The 22,887-nt window shown below is 35.4% G+C and overlaps 1 protein-coding gene across 11 annotated transcripts in view; it reads left to right on the forward strand.

The window, feature by feature from the left end:
* SLC41A2 (solute carrier family 41 member 2) overlaps positions 1-22,887 on the forward strand; it is a 127,701-nt gene that overhangs the window by 47,434 nt on the left and 57,380 nt on the right. For all 11 annotated transcript variants that reach the window (XR_011997972.1, XR_011997971.1, XR_011997973.1 and 8 more), the window contains 3 exons: positions 11,280-11,351; positions 13,867-14,011; positions 17,475-17,621. Coding sequence is in view for 8 of the 11 variants with exons in the window: in XM_072742451.1 (XP_072598552.1) it covers positions 11,280-11,351; positions 13,867-14,011; positions 17,475-17,621 (364 nt within the window). In the remaining 3 variants the exon portion in view is untranslated. The remainder of the gene's footprint in view (positions 1-11,279; positions 11,352-13,866; positions 14,012-17,474; positions 17,622-22,887) is intronic.

Raw genomic sequence — 22,887 nt, forward strand, 5'->3', positions numbered from 1 at the left:
TAGAGGTGATGCTGGCTTGGATCAGGGTGGTAGCAGTGGCTATAATGAGACATAGTTGAAATCCAGAACTAATTTTCAGAGACAGAAGATGGGATTGACTGATGGATTAGTGGGAGTAGCCACTTGAAAACTTCTCAGGATTTGAGAGGGGTAAAAGTAAACAAATTAGTATATGGAAAAGTAGTTAACTCATGGCATCAAACTATGATAACATGGTATATTCATCTAGTTAATAATGTTTTCATTGCTTAGAGAATTTGATCTCAAGTTTGCTAGGTAGAGTACTCTTACAGAATGCTGGAGAATCATGGCCAGCTATATTCCAATTTTGATACTCTATCAACTACTAAAGCAATTCTAGGTTAAAGATTTCCCCCTCCTCCCTCTCACCCTCCCCCCTTTCCCCCTTCCCCTTCCCCTCTTCCCTCTCCTTCTCTTCCTCCTCCGCTGCCGCCACCTCCTCTTCCTCCTCCTCTTCTTCTTCTTTAGAGGAGGAACAGAGAGGAAGAGAGGGGGGACTAGGAGAGGGAGAGAGAGAATCTTAAGCAAGACTTCCTGCTGAGTGCAGAGCCCTTCTTGGGGCTTGATCCCACAACCCTGAGATTATGATCTGAGCCGAAATCAAAAGTCAGATTCTTAACCAACTGAGCCACCTAAGCATCCCCTAGATAAAGACTTCTTAATAGTAAAGTCCCCAAAGTCTCACCTTTGATAAACTCTTCACTGACTATTTTCTACTTGAAATTTTTTTTATTACTCTTGACTTTGAGAACCCACACTGACTTCCTTCCACCCTTTCATGATTTCCTCTTAGTCTCTTTTTTGGTTTCTTTTTCTTTGCTCATCTTCTTGATTTGAATACTAAAACAAGGTACTAATTAGTATTACTACTAATATTGATATTTTAGTATTGATACTAATAAGTATTACTGTGTTACTTTAGTATTAGTACCTTGTTTTAATGATCTGTCAATAATTTCACATAGTCCACCACTGCCTGCACGTCGCTGACTCTCAGATCTGTATCTCCAGTCTCCTTCCTGACCTCCAGAGCTGAATTTTCAATTGTCTGCACCACTCACTACATTCAAAACTAAATTCATTACTTGCTCTTACCCTACTCATATTTTCTATATTTCTTGTCGGTTTATTAACATTACCAATCACCCCCAACTTCTACCCAGTTAATGTCCAGTCTGTCAGTTCAACCTATGAAGTCTCTCCCCTTCCTTATATGTCCCACCTGCCACTATCATAATTTAGTTTTCTTTTATCTTTAATTGGGCCTGTTGTGGCAGATTCCTACCTGTACTCCCTGGTTCCAGGGAAAAAGGTCAGTGAGAATAATTTTTTTTATTTAAAAAAAATTTTTTTTAAAAATTTATTTATGGTAGTCACAGAGAGAGAGAGAGAGAGAGGCAGAGACACAGGCGGAGGGAGAAGCAGGCTCCATGCACCGGGAGCCCGATGTGGGATTCGATCCCGGGTCTCCAGGACCGCGCCCTGGGCCAAAGGCAGGCGCCAAACCGCTGCGCCACCCAGGGATCCCCAGAATAATTTTTTTTAAAACTTAAAACAAGTAGTATTTGAAAGCGCCTTTTCATCTATGATCAAAAAATAATTTTTAAAATTTTTACAATTTTCTTATGTAATATTTATTTTCACTTGTAAAAGTAGGAGTAAGGATTATAGCTATAGAAGGCTATATGAGGGGATCCCTGGGTGGCTCAGTGGTTTGGCGCCTGCCTTTGGCCCAGGGCGCGATCCTGGAGTCCCGGGATCGAGTCCTGTTTTGGGTTCTCTGCATGGAGCCTGCTTCTCCCTCTGCCTGTGTCTTTGCCTCTCTCTCTCTGTGTCTCTCATGAATAAATAAATAAAATATATTTTTTTTAAGATTTATTTATTTATTCATGAGAGACACACAGAGAGAGCCAGAGACACAGGCAGAGAGAGAAGCAGACTCACCATGGGAAGCCTGATGTGGGACTCAATCCTGGGATATGGGATCACACCCTGAGCCAAAGGCAGACACTCAACCGCTGAGCCACCCAGGCGTCCCAATAAAATCTTTTTTTTTTTTTTTTTAAAGAAGGCTATATGATTATTTTAATCTTTTTGTTCCATTGAAGAGTCTTTTCTCATTTTTATGATTGTCTGCAGGACAATCAGGGTAAATGAAATTATAGGATTATAAAGAAGGTTTTCAGTAAGTATAAAGATGGAGAACTTAAAACATAAGATATCACTCAATCATTGAAGGACAGTTATCTTTAAAACTTGTTATTCTGGGGATGGTTGGGTGGCTCAGTCGTTGAGCATCTGCTTTTGGGTCAGGGCATGATCCTGGGGTCTGAGATTGAGTCCCACATCGAGCTCCATAAAAGTGTTTCCTATTTTAAAGGGAGATTTAATAATGATTTTAAATCAACATTATCTTGCCCCCTTACTTGAGTCAAAATTTAAATTATAATGATTAACTTTGAATAATTTTTCCTTAATTTTTATCTTTCCAAGAGTAGATATATATTATAGTAGATAATTGTGGATATGTAACAGTAGTATATAATTAGAAAATAATCCAGGTACAATGATTCTATAAATTGTTGGGTTTAAATTCTATTATCTCAGGTCTAAAATTTTTTGCTCCTAGATCATCTGGTAGATAAAAGAGTCAAACATGATATCCACTGTCCTAAAGACAACATATATATTTTTAAAGCCCATCAATCTATTTTTTAGGAGCAAATTGCATAGCACAGTTTGATTAGCTCATTTCCATTTAGGCAAAACTGATTTCTGTTGCCTCAAATGTCTTTTCAAGGAACTCTTGATTCTCTGAAATTATTTTGTAACATTCCACCTTTATAAGTCATTAAATCAAAAACTATTTTCAAACCCTTCCAATATGCAAAGTGCTATTGTGTGCTTGGGAATCAGCAATAAATAAAACGGAAAATGTTCCTGCCTTCCTTGGGCTTATATTCTAATACAGGGATGTGAAAAAGTGGCCAAAACCTTTCCCTAATAATTTTAGATTGGACTTCAATTCAAATTATAAGGCTTCTAAAATAAAGAAAAGTTAAACCCCAAATAATGATATTAATAGCTGTGGCATAATATATAGTTACAATCTCAGTATTGCTTCCTAATATTTGGCATAATTCTAAATTTTACCAGTTCTTGTCTCTAAACTTGATTGTTAGATATAAATGAAACTGTATATTCCTCTCATTTCATAATTTTAGAGTATGTTTCTTAAGTTATAAATACCAATCCAAAATAAATAAATAAATAAATAAATAAATACCAATCCATAGCCATAACTTTGTGGAGTAGAACTACTTATGTTTAATCTAAAACTGTTTCAGTCATCTAGGTTTTTAGCTACCCCCCCTTTCTTTGACACTTTACTGAGATATAATTGATACAAATCAACTACACAAATTCAAAGTCAGTAATTTGATGAGTTTCAATACATAGTATGCACATGTGAAACCTTTACTGAGATCAAGATTATAATCATAGGCACCACCCTCGCATGTTCAGAAAGATAATAGGGTGTGTATATGAATGTATGTGTGTACATTTTGCCATCTTACATTTTATAAAATATTTCAAGCACGTAAAAAAATATAATGCTTCTAATTCTACTTAAAGGCAGAATGAAGTAGTGAGTGAAACTTTCCAGAGATTAGCAATGAGAAAACTTAGATAAACTGAAGGCAATAGAAGGTGATCAAAAACAGGTGGAAACTGAGTTCACCCTTAAAAGACCGTGTTTACAACGGCTAAGAATTGCAGTTTGTAGTTTTTTGTTTTGTTTTGTTTTGTTTTTTGCCTGAGGGAGTTTCCTCAATCCCTGGATCTCATGTGGCAGAGAACCCACAGTCTTACCAGTTTGAGGTGACAGAGGTCAGGAGTCTGACAAAAAGCAAAAACAAAAAACAAAACAAAAAACAAGTAGATAGAAACATGAGTGGGGCCTGTACTTGAAAGACAAATATACTAGCTAAGATTTGTGAGTTTTTTTGTTTTTGACCAAATGCCTTTTGTGACTTGTACATAGGTATAGTGGCAGAAAGTGGAAATTTTATTGTCTTGAATTATTAGATGACAGAGCTTGGAGCTGACAGAGCAGGTAGAAGTTTATGGAGAAATCCCAAGAGTAAGAGAACAGTTAAAAGGATGAGCCCCAAAATCTGGGTATAAATTCTGCTCAAATCTTTGGCTGACCATAAACTACACAGGTGCAGGGTGATCCCCAAACAGCGAGGCTAAAAATGAATAGTTGGATAGTTGAAAAAACCAGCTTTTCTAAAAGCAAAGATATAAGCTGCTCTACACTGTGAGAGAGACGAGAGTCTGTAGTTTGAGTCTAGGCAAATTAACTGCCTTTAAAAGGGAAATCCAGTAATGCTCAGAGGAACACAACATTATTGGAGTCATTGTAATACATTATTACATTGTTTAGTTTTTAACTGAAAATTATTAGATGTAGAAAGAAATGCAAAAGTGTGAGTCATATTTGGGAAAAGTGAGATTCATACTCAGTGGAAAGTAAGCTCAGATGTTGGATTTAGCAGTCTTTTTTTTTTTTTTAAGATTATTTATTTATTTATTTATTTATTCATTCATTCATTCATTCAGAGAGAGAGAGAGGCAGAGGGAGAAGCAGGCTCCATACAGGAAGCCTGCCGTGGGACTCGATCCCGGGTCTCCAGGATCACACCCCGGCCTGCAGGCAGCACTAAACTGCTGCACCAACGGGGCTGCCCTAGCAGAGTCTTTCAAAGCATGTAGTATAAGTATGTTCAAAGAACTACAGGAAAAAATGTTCAAACAAATAAACATGTAAATATTAATAAGTGAATAGATACAGAATCTTAAGAAAGAAATGGAAACTGAAAAAAATAAATAGAAATTCTAGAGTGAAAAAGTACAGTAACAAATAAAAATATACTCAACAGGGTCAATATCAGATGGGTGATAGCAGAAGAAAAAATTCATGAACTTGAAGATAGATTGACAGAAATTATCCAAAATGAAGAACCAAGAGGAGACAGAAAAGATTGAATAAATAGAAATAGAGCCTTAGATGATGATGGGATAGTTTAATGGTGTTAAATGTAAGTGGGATATATTGGTATACTAAATATGGTCAAATTTTAATATTTGATAAAACCAGGTGGTGGTAATATAAATGTTTGTTATTTTTAAAAAGCAATTATTGCTATATGAAATTACTCACCTTTAAAAATTTTATTTAAAAAAATTTAAAAATAAAAATAAAAATTTTATTTAAGTCTTGGGGTGCATGCATGGCTCATTCAGTTAAGCATCTGCCTTTAGCTCAGACCATAATGTTAGGGTCCTGGGATTGAGCCCTGTGTTGGGCTCCCTGCCCAGTGGGGAGTCTGCTACTCTTTCTCCTCTACCTCTCCTGCCCACTCATGTGCTCTCTTACTCACTCTTTTTTCTTAAAAAATTTAAAAAAAAATATTGAAGTCTCATTTACATGTAATACTGTGCATCTATGTTAGGTGTATTGTTTGATGAGTTTTGAAAGATAAACTGTGTAGGAGCACCTGGGTGGCTCAGTTGCTGAGCGTCTGCCTTAGGCTCAGGTGGTGATCCTGGGGTCCTGGGATCAAGTCCTGCAACAGGCTCCCTGCATGGAGTCTGCTTCTCCCTCTCTGCCTGTGTCTCTGCGTCTCTCTCTGTGTCCCTCATGAATAAATAAAATCTTAAAAAAAAAACAAAAAACAAACTAGAAACTGTGTAGCTACCACCACAAACAACATACAGAACTTTCCCTTACCCTAAAACATTCCTTTGTGCTCCTTTGCTGTCAATACAGCCACAACCTCTGGTACCATGTAATCCCTGATCTTTTGGTCATTTTTTTTAGGAATTCATATAAATAGTATCATACTGTTTACTCATTGATTATTTGAGTAACAGTGTTTGCCAGGTTTCCCATATAAAGTTGTATCTTACCCTTTTATAATTAGTAAGCAATCTGTAAGAAGACACTTTGATACAGGAAATACCCTGTTCTAACCTTTAGCCAGTTTTATCATGTTAATATTTTTGTCTGACTCTATTATTACTTTGAAGGCTGCTAAGTTGTAATTTACTAATTGTTATCCCTTCTACATTTATTAGTTGGCATTGTACTAAGGAAACATTCTCCTGTCTTTCCTGTCTATCTATGCATCCATCCATCCATCTATCCATCCTGTATGGACTGAATAGATTCTTATTTTATTTAATGGGTGATAACCCATTACTGTAATGATTCATCCTGATACCTGAATTGTCTCAGAATTGGTCAGGGGGAAGCTCTTTCAAATTGGTTCCTCTGTCCTTTTTTTTTTTTTTTTTTTTTTAATTTTTTTTTTTTTAATTTATTTATGATAGGCACACAGTGAGAGAGAGAGAGGCAGAGACACAAGCAGAGGGAGAAGCAGGCTCCATGCACCGGGAGCCCGACGTGGGACTCGATCCCGGGCCTCCAGGATCGCGCCCTGGGCCAAAGGCAGGCGCCAAACCGCTGCGCCACCCAGGGATCCCCCCCTTTTTTTTTTTTAAAGATTTTATTTATGTATGCATTTTAGAGTGCATGTGAGCTAGGGGAAAAGGGAGAGGAGTAGATGGAGAGGGATGCATGGAGTGTGTAGCCCAACGCAGGGCACTATCTCAGGACTCTGAGATTGTGACCCTGACATTACGACCTGAGTCGAAATCAAGAGTTGAGTACTTAACCAACTGAGCCATCCAGGCCCCCTGGTTCCTCTGTCCTTTTGATGTGCCTCCATTATTTTTCAGCATTTTGTTACTTTCTGGTACAACAAGATATTCCAGGGTCATTTTATGTTTTCCTTGTCCCAGACCTGAAATCAGCCATTTCTCTATGGAGGCCTGGTTTCTTATAGTGAGGGATAGTATTTAGTGATTTTAGAATTTTTAAGCTGTTTCCATATTCCTTTTATATTCCATGTTTATGGTATTCTGCCATTTTACCTGATGTTTTTATGCATATTGATTTTTAAAAAGGTTGATTGATTAGAGAGCTGCATGCATGAGTTGAGGGAGGGCAGAGGGAGAGGGAGAATCTTGAGCAGACTCCATGTTGAGCACAGAACCTCACATGAGATTCCATCTCACAACCCATGAGTTCATGACTTGAGTTGAAATCACCAGTCAGAGGTTGGTGACAGACTGATCCACCCAGGCACCCCTGTGTATATTGATTTTATGTAATAAAGTTTAACATCATAACTACCCATGAAGTATCACTTTAATAACATTTTATAGAACTTTTTGCATATTTCTATTATTTGATTTTTACTTTTCATAAAAGAAGTCATTTAGTCAAATCTTCATACTTGGGGCAAGATTGACAGTATATCCCTCTAGATAGATGAGAATCTACTTGTTTTAAAACTTCAGAAGAATTTTACAGCCTCTAGGAAAACTGTACCAGTATTCAGTGGCTAGCACTGATTTTGTGCTTACTTCTCTAGTTCTTTTCTAAATAGGAATAAAACTTTCCCCCTCCCTTCCCATTTCTTTTCCTTTTATTCCTTCTCTCTTTTCAATTCTTCTCTTGTTCTTTTCCAAATGTTTTAGTCTTACTATGTAAAAGCCATTCTTTAGTCAGCTTCCAGTCCGACTAAAGTCGGACCTCATATTTTTTTAATCTAAATGCCTTAGGTTGGGTCTCTACTCAGTCCCTCATATTTTTAGGGTAGTCTTAGTTTCTATTATGGCTTTCATCTGAATACTCTGAGTTTTAATGTCATTTATATTGTAGAACCCATGTTCAGACAAAAAGTTGAGACTATTACCGTTTCTAGTTGCCAAATTTTTAAATTTACCAATTATGTGTTTTTAAATAAAATTTCTGATTATAGCAGTAATACATATTGAGTGATGAAAATTTGAAAAATTTACTAATGAACAAAGGAGAAAATAAAAATTATCCACAAACCCATCATTCAGAAATAAAAATGGTTAACATTCTGGTTTATTTTTTATATACCTTTTTTTGGAGCACATACTTAATTATATATATATATATATATATATATATATATATATATATATTAAAGATTTTATTTATTAGAGAGAGAGCATGGGCAGAGGGGGAGAGGCAGAAGGAGAAGGAGAAGCAGACTCCCTCCTGAGTAGGGAGTCCAACTTGGAACTTGATCCCAGGACGCAGGGATCATGATCTGAGCCAAAGGCAGATGCTTAAGCCACTGAACCCCCCAGGTATACACACACACACACACACACACACACACACATATATATATATAATATAAAGACTAATGGTTTAGTGCAGACTTTCAGTACCCTTGTTTCAAGTATTTACATATTAAATGTATTTTTCTAAAATCAATTATAGTAACTGTATTAGTAAATCTATAATTTCAAGGTCATTCCAACCCACTGTTATCTTTAGTTCTAATAAATCTTAAAGCCTGTCCTTAACTCATGTGCTTCAGGGTCAGATAAGTAACATATACTTCTATGAAGAAGAGGGGTGTAGAGATTATAAAAAGTAGAGACTACAGACCCAACCTAAGGCATTTAGATTCAAAAAATTAAAATTAAAATACCACTGTGTTAACTAAAACATAACACATCTTCAGGCCCTGGCCACCTCAGCTCTACTCTTTTCTTAAAAACTAGCTAGTGTCTACAAAAATATCGGTCTATTTTTCTAGTACTTTATTTTTTTTCTAGTACTTTAAAATAAATAAATTAATATGGGTCATGTAGAAGTCTTTATCAGATCATATCCCACTATACTTTATCACCTTCCAAGTTCTTAGTTTTTCTAGCTGAGTACCATCTGGTCAGTTAATCTAATAAAAGTAGTTCTAGCAAAAGTCTTTACATAGAACATGCATTCTTCTTCCTCTCAACTCTGGAAAAATTTAGATGGTTCATATTAATCCTAGGCCACTGGCTAGTATGGTAGGTCTGCTCAATTCTTGTTTCAGTTTTTACAATATGGAGGCAACAAAGGTCAGTTTTCTGAATTCTGCCAGATTCCCCCTTTCATCGCCAATGCATGCCCATACTGTGAGTATTTTCTCTAAGTAGTTACATTTAGATCAACATTTTTCTCTTTTAAAAATCCTTGTTTCTAAAAATCTTTGCTTTATATAAAAAGTGATTATTATTTGTCAATATATTCTACCTTTGTGTTTATTTCATATAATACATTGTGATTTTACACATAAATTATATGTCATAAATGTGAAATATGTTTTATTTCACATCATACATTAACTTGCTATTTATTATTCATGTTAGAATAAAAGGACTCTAGATTCAGAGACATATGGATCTGGAAGGGACTTAGAAATTGTGATAATCAGTTATAACACAGATTAATTGAGTAGTGTGATGTTATTCTATCACTATGGTTTTCGTCAGTAGAACTGCCGTAGTATATATTGTGGCAATAAAGAATTTAATAAAATAATTTGGGCTTACACAAATGTGGGAAAAGTAAAGATTTCTGGTGGGAGTAGACAGAGAAATAGCCTGAAGCACTGCAGCAGAGGAAGAAAGCCATGGGTGCATTACAGTGTAGACCTCTGGATGCCTACTATATCTGCTACCAGGACCTTACAGAAATAATGGCATCTCCTTCCTTTCTGCCTTTCAAATCTTAGGCAAGTTCCTGTCACTGGCAGACTAACCAGCAGCTCTAAGGAAGAGGATTTTGAGAAAAATAGTTAGTTCCAGGCTTTTGAAGGGTCTCGTGGCAGTGGTACCAAGTGAATCTGGTGAAGTAGCCTACCTAATTCATAGCATTCATTCTGTGACTCACTTTTCTTCACTTTCTCCTAGACCTTAGTATATGTGTGGTCCACCTCTACTGATCATCAATTTATTCTGGAGTCTTGAAGTCTTATGCTTTTTCATGGAATCATTTTAGTTTGCTTCCTATACCTATAGACCTCTTTCTAAAAGTTATTAAATATAACACTAATTTCCCTCATGCCTATTTCTTGAACACTAAACCTGAAGTAGGTTTACTCTTTAAACATTGCTTGTACCTTATTACTCATAGAAGCAAAGACCCAGGTTGTTAGAGCTACAAACACAAATTTCATGAATAATGTAGATTTCCAGGCTTAGGGAAGAAATCTGCAAATAAAGACAGCATGAATAATTATACTGAAAAACTGAGAGATCTTAATATTTGCATTGCTGGGTGCTTTGAGACTAGAGCCCAGAGGGAGGTTCAAGAATTCTGTTTTCCAAATTGATAGTGGAAATGTTGATGTAGCAAGTAATCTGCTAGTCTGAAGCCAGTGAGCTAAACTCTAGTCTGTCCATAAACTACCGATAAATAGCAACCGTTATGTACTTCTCACTTTACCCGTTCACTTAACTTTCATGACCAAGCAGATAATGAATAATTGAAACCCAGTTCAGTATGTTTTATATTAATAAAGTGTTCACTGCTAGAAAAACTCAACAGATTTGGATATACATGTTTTAAATCCTAAATGGTTGAGAAATAATAATTTTGCTTATAGAGCAATTGAATAATTTTTTTGTAGAGTATTCTTCTGTTTAGCAGAAAGATGTATAAATTGTAATAGATTCACGATCAAAACATATGTGAACTGAATGAATTTTTTATTGCTAACAATCTTAGTCTTGACTCAAATATAAATCATGTACATATAAATTATTTGTTTAATCCTGGGTTTTCTGCTCACTAATTCTTCAAATTACATTAGTTTTATGATGTGGAATAAAATACTAGCAGTTCAAAATTATGTAATTATTTATATTGAGACTCAGTACACAAAATATGGCATTTTAGGATAACATTGATGATGGTAATTATAAACAATGAGCAAGTGGATTGTCCTAACTGGTCTGCTAGTTCTTGTGAGCTAGTATTAAATTGTAAACATATATATATATATATATATATATATATATACACATACACACACATATATGTACATATATATATACACACACATATTTGATATGTATGTATGCTTAAAAATAAACATTTAAAGAATATTTATATATATTTATTTTTTTCTAAACATCTTGAGCAAGCTAAATGTGAGATACGAAATTGGTAGTGAGTTAAGGATTATATTTAAAGTACAGCGTGAGTTCATCAGTTTTACTAAAGAATTATCTTTGGCTTTAGGACTTCAGATGCTTGTTTAAATGGAGTAAAAACATAGATTAGTGATGCATGATGAAAATATCTGTCTTAACAGGTAAATATTGGGAAGATGGATTCACCTATTGAAAAGTGGAACCTAATAATTGGCAACTTGGCTTTAAAGCAGGTACGTGATACACATTTTGTTTACAAATCTTGGGTTTATACATCTTGGTTTTACCTATAAGAGTAATAATTAAATTTTAGTGCATTTCTGACCTCTAGAAAGTTTTCTTTCTCTAGAAATTGATCAGGTTCTTCCAAATCTGAAAAATACATGATAGAATATAGAAAACTATGTAAATTTTTTTATCATGTGTTATAGAGCAAGAATGTGAGTATTTGAGTTAATATATACAAATAAATATTTAGCATTTCATCAATTAGGTGCTATTTTTCTACTTTGAGTTTTCTAAAGTAAATCTTTAATTAAAGTAAACATTTATATATTGTGATCTTATGTTTATATAAACTGAAGTTTTCTTTGTTACGGTTACTAGTGTTCATTCATGTAAAGGAGCACATTAGACTGTCAGTTACATAGACATAGATTGTCAGTTACTAAATCGTGGATTATATATAGATTATCTACAGCTCCTTCTGATCTCAGATGAATGTCTGCCTCCTCAGCTCTTTCCTGTGATGCCCAAGAGGGATGCAACCCCCTAGTAACTCTCTAGCAAGGGGGCCTAAGGAACACTTACTAATTTTAAAGTAACCTCAATTAGGACATCATGTTGAGAAACATGGTTGCAGAAAAGTAATTTCATATAATACATTTCAAAGACCTAGAAATAAAATAAGTTTTGGAACTTGGGCTTTAAAAAAAATCCATGCAGCTGTCTCTAAAATCACAGTTTAGGGGATCCCTGAGTGGCTCAGCGGTTAAGCGTCTGCCTTCAGCCCGGGGTGTGATACTGGAGTCCTGGGATCAAGTTCCGTGTTGAGCTCCCTGCATGGAGCCTGCTTCTCCCTCTGCCTGTGTCTCTCTGCCTTTCTCTCTTTCTCTGTGTCTCTCATGAATAAATAAATAAAATCTTAAAAATAATGATAATAAAATAAAATCACAGTTTAGAAATTAGAAAATCTGGGATTTAATCTCAGCTGTAACATTAACCAGCTGTATAAATTTTGTTAATTTTCTTAACTTTTCTAGGCTTCTTTGCCCCATTCTTTTATTTATTTTTTTAAAAGATTTATTTATTTATTTATTCATGATAGACACACACACACAGAGAGAGAGAGAGAGGCAGAGACACAGGCAGAGGGAGAAGCAGGCCCCACTCGATACCGGGACTCCAGGACCGCGCCCTGGGCCAAAGGCAGGCGCCAAACCACCGAGCCACCCAGGGATTCCCTGCCCCATTCTTTTAAATCACATATTGCATTAGAGATGTGTATGTTGCTTCCCAGCTTGAAATTGTAGGAACCTACACGAGAGTAATAAAATAGTTAACAAGTAAGCTACTATAAGTTAATATATAAATTAAAATTTGAAAATATACTCCATTTTATTCTTTAAATATTCTAAACTCCTACCAAGTAATATGAGTAGTGGTGTAAATTATTCATCACATCATTCTAATAGCTTCCATCTCAGATTTTAATTTTTCCTTCCACTTTTCGTCTGTACCCTTCTCCTGTATCCTTCCTCCCTGCAACTGTTGGTCAGGATGGGAGCCAGAGATGGCTCTGGATTCTAGTACATGGATTGCCTTCTGAGAGTCAATGAGCACCTAGAAATTCTTCTCAAATATTGAATGCATCTGTATTTTTATAGAGAAAACAATCTTCACAAAATTTTTGCCAGACTGTCAAAGGAGTCCAGCACACAAGCACAATTAGGAATCTGTGAATTGGATTCCCCTAGGGCTTCTTTAGTTCTCACATTCTACTTAATAGGATTCTAAGAGTTCAGTCAGTGTTATATACTCTTAGTTGCTGGGTTGCTTTGTGCCAGCACTGTGGGAAGCACTTTTATAGTTATGTAACTCATTTAAATCTCAATTTTTAAATTTGCTATTATTGTTGTTACTTTGCAGATTATGGTTGTGGTTATTCATGACGTTATTTTTTAATGTCTTTCCCACCTACCCACCAAGAGCTGGGGGAGAACAGGGAATGAATCTATTTTGACCACTGTGTGGCCAAGACCAAGCACCTTGTACATAGTAGATTCTAAATAAGTACTTGTTAAATGAATAAATTTAACTTGCCACAAGATTAGGTGATATAGGAGCAAGGAGTCAAAAGCTTATCATTTGTTTATAAAACCCAGTCTCTTATGAGTACTGCCTCTGGAGTCAGACTTCAGTTGTATGGATTTGGGTACCTTTCAGTCTTAAGGTTGGTATCTTCTTAGACAATCTGTGGGTTACACCATCAAAGTCACTTGGGGTGCTTGATAAAAACAGATTCCTGGGCCCCATTCCATACCCACTGGCACCAGATCATGGCAGTTTGAGAACTCCCCACCTTAGGGAATATTAACACTAAATTAGAGTGGCTTCTTCAAAAGGTAATGCAGCTCAATGACCATACGCAATACTTTCTTCTGACTTTTGGTATGCATATTTACATAACCAAGTAAAAATTGTTTTTGAAATGAATAATTCAGTTGGATTTTTAAAAAAACTTTTTAGGTTCAAGCAACAGTGGTTGGTTTTCTAGCGGCTGTGGCAGCAATTATACTGGGCTGGATTCCAGAGGGGAAATACTATCTTGACCATTCCATACTTTTGTGCTCTAGCAGCGTAGCAACTGCTTTCATTGCATCTCTTCTACAGGGTAAGGAGATTTATAAATGTCTACTCTACAGTCTTTCACTTTCAAATAATTTATTTTCCATGTTGACTATTTTTATTAAAATGATACTTCTTCATTATAAGATCAACAGACAAATTTTTTAAGTTCTTATTTAAATTCCACTTAGTTAACATACAATGTAACATACAATGTAACCTGTTCCTTTCAGATGTACAGTATAGTGATTCAACACTTCCATATATGACTCAGTGCTCATCAAGATAAGTGTGCTCTTAATCCCCTCACCTGTTTCACCATTACCCCCCATTCACCTACATTCTGGTAGTTACTGGTTTGTTCTCTATAGTTAAGGGTCTGTTTCTTGGTTTGCCTCTCTCTCTTTTCCCTATGCTTGTTTGTTTGTCTCTTAAATTCTCCATATGACTGGAATCATATAGTATTTGTCTTTCTCTGACTTATTTCACTTAGCATAATATTCTCCATCCATGTCATTGCAAATGGCAAAGTTTCATTCTTTTTATGGCTTAGTAATATTCATTGTATATATATATACATCTTCTTTATCTGTTCATCGGTTGATGAACACTTGGGCTCTTTCCATAGTTTGGCTATTGTAGATAATGCTGCTGTAAACATTGGGGTTCATGGATCCCTTTGAATTATAATTTTTGTATTCTTTGGGTAAATAACCTAGTAATGTAATTGCTGGATTGTAGGTAGTTCTATTTTTAACTTTCTGAGGAACCTCCATACTGTTCTCCACAGTGGCCACACCAGCCTGCATTCCCACCAAGAATGCAGGAGGAAGAGAAAATTTATCTACAAGCTTTTAAAATATCTTATTTCAGATATACCTATATTTGTTATGTATAAGCCTAGTATAGACCAGGCTTTCTGAGGTTGTCTCCTGGCCTTAGGTACTCTGGTAGAGTTCCTAATGAGATCAGGAACATAGTCTAGACATTCATTAGTTTCTGTAAATTAAATTAATTGAAAAACTCTTTCTGGAAATCATTCAGAGGATTTGCTGGCTTGTCATTTGAGTAACAAGGTTTCTAGGAATTCTGAATTTTAAAAGCAGTCCCTCTCTCTGTTAAAATTTTTTAAAGTTTCAGGTTTCAAAAAAATATCTTCACTGCTTCTGTGGCAATACAAATATAACCATATGCTCAACACAGTATATTGCTGGCTGTAGACTTTTAAAGAGCTGAAAGGTTTTAAAAATTAACTACATTGGAATTTTTCAGTTGGAATATCATTCTTTATATTTATTTATTAAGAGCATAGCACTAGAGAACTAGCTTATTATTAAATCATAATTGTGAAGACTTGGTTCTTTTTATTTTATAATTGCCATCTTCTTACCCTTGTATCACTAGCAAGGTAAAAAATAGAAAATTCTCATGTCAGTTGATTATATCAATGTTAAGCCAAATTTTTGGGTAGGTTCAGGAATTTAGAGTCTTATTAAAATTAAGACTTGACTTCCAAAATATTTTCAAGCATTTTGTTTTGGTACTTAAATTACATTAGGGATAGTTTCTTGTCAATGTATAGAATTACTAGAATTCAGCAGAGTTAACACTGGCCAAAGCAGGGTGTGAAGTTAAGCTACTGGGAAATTAATTTCTGGTAAAAAAATAAAAAAAGTTAAAGCATTAGCTTCTTTTTCTCTTAAGTTCATTTGCTTCTGTTTTCTTTCTAATCTTGTTTCATTTGAAAAGAACTATAAATCTTTAGTAAAAACTATTTTGTTGCCTAGGATTTTTAAAAATTGTAAGAATTCAGACTTTTAAAATACATTTGCTTAAGGCTTCTTACTTTGAATAATGTGTATTCTGATCTTATGATAGCTTGATTTTTATATATGGAGATCAGATACTACTGACCACCTTTTATAGGTGAGAAAACTGACTCAGGTAAGGTGACTTGTCCAATTTTATCGGCTTGTTTGCGGAAAATCAGAATTAAAGCCTGTTTCCTGACTCGCAACTCTTTCCACTGGTCCATGCTGGCAAAATACTTGCTTTCAGCTGAAAAGATATGGATGGCACTCTGTCCTAGGAGAACTTTCCATATCAATCTTTAAATGTGCTAACTTTCAAAAAAGAATTGTATATGATTACATCTCTATTATTACATAATACATTTAAATTTTTTTTACAACAGTTTATGGGAAAGTTAAATCTATAGATTGAAAATGTCTCCGGAATATAAGAAGTGAGACTTTATTTGAAATAATACAAAAAGTCTGCTTTTAATAATTTTGGCTTTAGGGGGTGGTAGAAAACATGGGCTAGAATTATTTACAAGTTCTGTGACCCTGAGCAGGAACTTACAGCCTATTCTCAGGACCTCAGTTTTATTATCTATAAAATGAGTATGCTGGAATAAAATCATTTTGAGTCATTTTCAGTCTAAATATGCAGTGAGATTCCGTTGGATATTTTCCCTCTAACCATATTTAGGCCTCCATACTGGTTTATGGTTAGCACATAAGTGCACTAATCTTAAATAGTCTTTGTACAGCATCCTCTAACTGTGGGCATGAGAAAATGTATACATACAACTGGGTATGGATATATGTTATCATCCTCCCTCCCCATTTCTGTGATTCAAGAAAATATTTAGGAGTACAAGTACATCAGTCATATTTTCATCATTTGTTCTCTGGATGGAAGTTCAGTAGATAGAAACTTTGGTTTTAAAGAATATCCTATAGGGGCACTGAGTGACACAGTTGGTTAAGTGTCTGACTTTTGCTTTCGGCTCAGGTCATGATCTCAGGGTCATGAGATAGAGCCCCGTGTTGGCCTCTGCACTCCGCGGGGAGTCTGCTTGAGATTCTCTCTCTTTCTCCCTCTGCCCCTCCCTTTTGTGTTCACTCTCTCTAAATAAGTAAGTAAATAAATAAATCTTAAAAAAGAATATCCTTTACAGAGATTGCTTTTTGTGTTCTGGCCTCCAGTGTTCAAATTTTGATTACTTCCTCCTTCTTAATGCTTCAAGACTTCTAGATTATAGAAAGAAGCAAGCATTCTGACTACCACCATGTAGACAGATCTGGCTTTTTGGTCTTCTTCCCAGTTGCTGTGCCTATAAATATGACTTACCTTTCTTTGACATTTTCATACCTTATTTGAAGGTTAAAATAAAATCTTTGGTTTTGATATACACATATATGTTACATCTGAGACATACATGTTATTAAATTTGAAACTTTAACATTATTTTATAGTAGCTTGTCAGGTCTCTAAATGCAAAATTGAACTTCTCAGATCCTCTATGATCCCTACTTGGAATTTGTCAAAAGGCATTTTGGCAAAGCATTAGAGTAAAATGTTTTGTTTGCTTTAAGTCAGCTTATCTAAGCATTCTAACTGGAACTGATGTGCTGTTTGTCTAGCCTTTATATTTCAGTATTTAGGGGATTGATTTTCTCTAAATCATAGCATAGAAAGTAATGAGTTTTTCTTTCTTCCAGGAATAATCATGGTTGGGGTTATCGTTGGTTCAAAGAAGACCGGCATAAATCCTGATAACGTTGCTACTCCCATTGCTGCTAGTTTTGGCGACCTCATAACTCTCGCCATATTAGCCTGGATAAGTCAGGGTTTGTACTTCTGTCTTGGTAAGTTGACTTGAAATTAAATATAATGTGTTACTCAGAGTCTCATTAAATGAATATTGTTGCAACGCTGCTAGGAATCCCTTGTGGCCTTCATCTGTAGCAGAACTGTGGTGGAAACTGATTAGAACAGTAACTTCCAGTTGCTGTATACCTACTATGTGTTGTGGTTCTCATATATTTTTTTCTCCCATTTTTTTTCTTCGTGAGTTTAAAACTATAAGATATGGTAAGATAAGATCATCTCTAATTTCAAATGAGAAAACTGAGGATCATGGAGATTATGTGTGTTACCCACTACTGGTAGGAAGTTTGAACACAGGTCTGATACTTTATGAATTCTGTCCTTTTGCTAAGTGTGTAGGCAGTGAGGAGTTAACCTCTGGTGTTCTGATATATGCATTGTACTACTGTCCCAGAACATAAGGGTATAGCAGTGCTTGAAATTTGGTGATTGTCCCTCCTTCAGAAACCAACATGGCAATTAACAGCAACAAAAAAGTCACCGTGAAAATTAGCCTGAATGTAGTGTGAAGTTGTGATGTCTCCAGCATATTCTCTCTCTCTCTCTCTCTCTCTCTCTCTATATATATATATATATATATACACACACACACACACATAAAATTCCAGATAATAGTGATAGATTATATGTAGAATATAGAATCTAATGAATTGTTTTAACACAATTATTTAACACAAATTTATACTTTGGGATTCTTATCAATGTAAATGAATATGATTTGTGAGCATTGGTTTAGTGCTAAAAGTTGGCTATGGTTCTATTTTTTTTTAGATGCCAAATTAAAAAAAAAAAAAAAGAAAACAGAAACCAAAAGAATACTTTGACAAAAAAAAAAAGAAAGAAAGTTTATAAGCTAAGCCAGAAGCAAACATTTATTCATATATCCTCATATATTTCGTGGATTCTATACAGATTTATGGTATTCTTTAAAAGAAGTCTAAAGTACATTTGGTTTGAAGAAGTAGGTCTCAGATATATGTTTTTGAACTAAAGAAAGGGTTTTAACCTAACAAAGGCAATTACTTGTTAAGGGAAGCTTCATTTAGTATATAAAATTACCTTAAGTTATTGAGTGGCATAAAAACAGTAAGTGAATAAAACTTGATGTCCAAGGAAAATTGTTCTCATTTAGAAATAAGATATGTCCACTTGAAGCAAGGTAGAAGACAATAAATGATTAATGGCCTAAATGTAATAAGATCTTGTTCATAGTGATTTTGGGTTTTCATTGTTGTGAAATATACAAGGAAAGCTGTATGTACGAGTATATTCAGGGTAATGTTTGATTCTTTTCTCTTCCAGTCAAATAAGGCACAGAAAATGAGTTATATCAGTAAGGGGATAATCTGCTTTAATTTATTGTTGGGGTGGTAACTGGTTCATACTTTTCCCCTCTCTTATACAATTTAGAAATTCATACTGAAGTCAGGGATTGAAATATGGCTAGTATTAGAGAATGTGACTTAATACTTTTCTCCTACTCTATTAATTAATTCACCCACTCAGGCAGGCAGCTGGATGACTTGTAGGCCTCATCTCCCCATAGAAATGGGCTGCTACCTGTGTTGAGGAAGGGAGACTGTCATCAATAGGCTGGATCCCAAAAGACAAAGGGAATGAGTTAGGCATGGTTAGTGCCTCTTTCCCTAGTCTTATCAAGTAGACAAGTCTCTCCCCTGTGAGGAGGAGTGGAGAGAAATGAAGGGGAAAGAAGAGGGTGAAGGGTTTCTACCTATTATTATTCTATGGGTCTTGCCAGGAACATTGAGGGTGGGGTGGGGATGGGACTGCAAGGTTGGTAGTGGTTCTGAATGGGTTGCCTTACATACATAATCAGGAAGGGCATATTATTTGCAAACTTGGGTATTCAAATTACCATGAAGTCATTTGTAACATATTGCTCAGTTGCTTGTTAAATAGCACTACGGGTGTCTCCTCAGTTGAAGTTCTAGTAATAAGAAAGTAAGAAAGAGAATGCCATTGAAGAATGTTATCCTAATAAATATGACAATTGTTATAATGATATAGGCTCAGTATTGAGATTCCAGAAGATAAATCAACTTCTGGGGAAAATAATGTGTGTTAGTTAAAAAATATTATTATTATTATTATTATTATTATTATTATTATTATTTTAAATTATAGTTGATTTACACTGAAGGGTTTTCTTGGGGTTAGTGTTGGATTATAACATTCTATGTTGTGAACACTAGGGGGCCTCATAAGATCAGCACAGTGTTAGTGGTAGTCTAAATATAAAGGTTAGGAACAGGCACATTTGAATTCTGAGACCCCATTCATCCTGCTGTGCTACCTAGCTCTTGGAAACAAAGTTTAATTCCTGAACTATGTGGAAAACCTTATGTTGAAGACTGAAAGCAGTCTTTAGAGATAAGAGGATTTCATGGAGGCTGTAGGCTTCTGTTACAAATGGAGGCTGTGTATTATATGGCTCCCAAAGAATTGGACATTGAGAATAGTTTTTCTTAACTCTTCCCCCTAGAGTTTTGGATACTTAGAAATGACTTGGAACAGCTCCCCTCTTGTCTTGTTAGTTTTGATGCATGTACCAAAGCTCACTCTATGTTCAATGTGTTTTTCTTATGGTCCTGATAAAATTTGCTGATTTCTGATATCTGAAGTAAATACAGGATTTTTCCCCTTTTCACCTCACCAGTTCTCCACAAAAAAGACAAAACAAGCCCAGAGCTTTGCTTATTACTATTGACTTTATTTTGTGTAGTTACCTATGTCTTTGTTCCTCAGTTAACAAAGTTAAAATTTTAGCCTCGAGTTTAGGCCTCTAGGAGTCGGCAGAAATTTATCTTCCAAGACCCTCCTGCTCCTCTCTTTTTTGTACTTTAGCCAGACTCACCCAGTTACTGATTCTCATACATCAGCCATGATTCTTCTCTTTTCTTCCTTCTGTTATTCCCTTCCCTTTTATTAAGGCCAGTCTGAGGCCTCATTTTCTTTTTTCTTTCTTTTTTTTTTTTTAATATTTTATTTATTTATTCATAGAGACACAGGCAGAGGGAAGCAGGCTCCATACAGAGAGCCTGACGTGGGACTCGATCCAGGGTCTCCAGGATCACGCCCTGGGCTGCAGGCGGCGCTAAACCGCTGTGCCACTGGGGCTGCCCTGAGGCCTCATTTTCAATGCTAAATTCATGTTTCCCTGTTAATTGATCTTTTCCTCCTCTGGATTCCTATAGTACTTCACTGATACTTTTCTTGTTCTTTACATTTTACTGATCATTATAGTTTTTTTGTGTAAATGTAGTACCTTTCTTTATGAAGGTATAAGCTGCTGAGGACAAAATTGTGTGTTTTTAAAATTAATGTAAATATCTATCTATGTATCTATCTATCCATGTATCTATCAGCATTCCATAGGGCCATATACATAGTGGATGTTAAATAAATAACACTTGGTGAAATGCTTTTTTTGAAAGCTATCCAGTTAGTGTGAATAGAAGTTATTCAGGAAGTCGTACACACATGGAAATAGAAGATAGATATTTTTCTGAATCATTTTGCCTTATTCTTTGTCCAATAACAGAATAAATTATAACAAAAAATTAACCTTTCAATGAGGACACAATATAATGGAAATATTGGAAGAGTATCTTATGTTAGCAAAAAATATCAGAGGATTAGCCTCCCTACAGAAAAATTAAATTGGCATCATATGGCTAAGAAAGGTCTTAAAATAGAAGGGAAAATAGAGGGGCACCTGGGTGGCTCAATTGTTTAAGCATCTACCTTTGGCTCAGGTCATGATTCCAGGGTCCTGGGATCAAGCCCTGTGTTGGGGCTCCATGCTCAGCAAGGAGTCTGCTTCTCCCTCTCCTTCTCCTTCTGCCCTTGCCTTTCCCTCATTCTCTCTCTGTCTCAAATAAATATATAAAGTCTTTAAAACAAAACTGAAAACATTCATTTTAAAAAAAGCAAAAATAAAAAGTTCGTTTAGTAAGTAATCTAAGCTCTGGACTATGATATGCTTTGGTATGACTTGCCAAGAAAATACAAAGGTATTTATTCATTTATACAGTAATTAGTAATCTTTAAAACCTATTAAAAGGATAAAGTTAGGCCAGTAACCGAACTACATGTATACATAATGGTTGCTGCCCTTTCTTCTTGTTTGCATACTTTTAAGAGGATTTAAAAAACTCTTTTTAAATTATTTATCACTGCATGGCTATTTAATTCTGGTATGTACATGATTTTATTGATTTGAAAAACTGTCAGCTTTTCTCTTTTTAAGCAAGATCCGAGAAGCAAAATGTGGATTGATTTCTCATTCTTCAAGGTTAACTTTTAAAAAATGGCTTAGTTGAAGCCATAAGAGCAAACACGATCAGCCTTAGGTTGCTTCAGTCTGTGGAAACTAACAGGGATGCCAGGTTATTTACAGGGCATTTTATAATATCACTGCCTGTATATGAGCGGTGATATGAGTAGAATCTAAATTTATCTCTCATGTCACTCTTCAGAGATTTTCAGCATTCACCATCTTAGCTTACAGTGATTCCTGGAATTCAATTTAGTGAGAAAATTCTGATAGTTATAATGGAAGGCACTTAAAAATTTGACAAATTACCGTGCCCCTTGCTTTGTTGCTCACCCAGAAACAAATGTCACTCACAGGAGCTACATATTTCAAAAGAATTTAAGGTAAGAATAATACATGTTGTTAATGAAATTATGTAACAATTGTTGTAAAATGCTACCAACAATCTAATAAAAGGTGCAAGCCATGAATCAAAAAGATGGCTGTTATGTTTGACAGTTAAGTGGAATCATAGCAATTTGAACCACTTTAGCTGTGTTCATCCTTTTCTGTAGTTTACGTATGTCACAGAATCAATACTAATATATGTGTACATTTCTTAGGCTTAAAATTCTGCAAAGCTCTATCTGTAAAAGTGTATTCTTTTTTAATTTTTAAAAAAATTTTTATTTATTTATGATAGTCACAGAGAGAGAGAGAGAGAGAGACATAGGCAGAGACATAGGCAGAGGGAGAAGCAGGCTCCATGCACTGGGAGCCCGACGTGGGATTCGATCCCGGGTCTCCAGGATCGCGCCCTGGGCCAAAGGCAGGCGCTAACCCGCTGCGCCACCCAGGGATCCCTCTTTTTTCATTTTTAAAGATTTTATTTATTCATGAGAGACACACAGAGGCAGAGACACGGGCAGAGGAAGAAGCAGGCTTCCTGCAGGGAGCCCCATGCAGGA

The sequence above is a fragment of the Vulpes vulpes genome, chromosome 16 (assembly GCF_048418805.1).
Source record: "Vulpes vulpes isolate BD-2025 chromosome 16, VulVul3, whole genome shotgun sequence".
NCBI classification, from domain to species: domain Eukaryota; kingdom Metazoa; phylum Chordata; class Mammalia; order Carnivora; family Canidae; genus Vulpes; species Vulpes vulpes.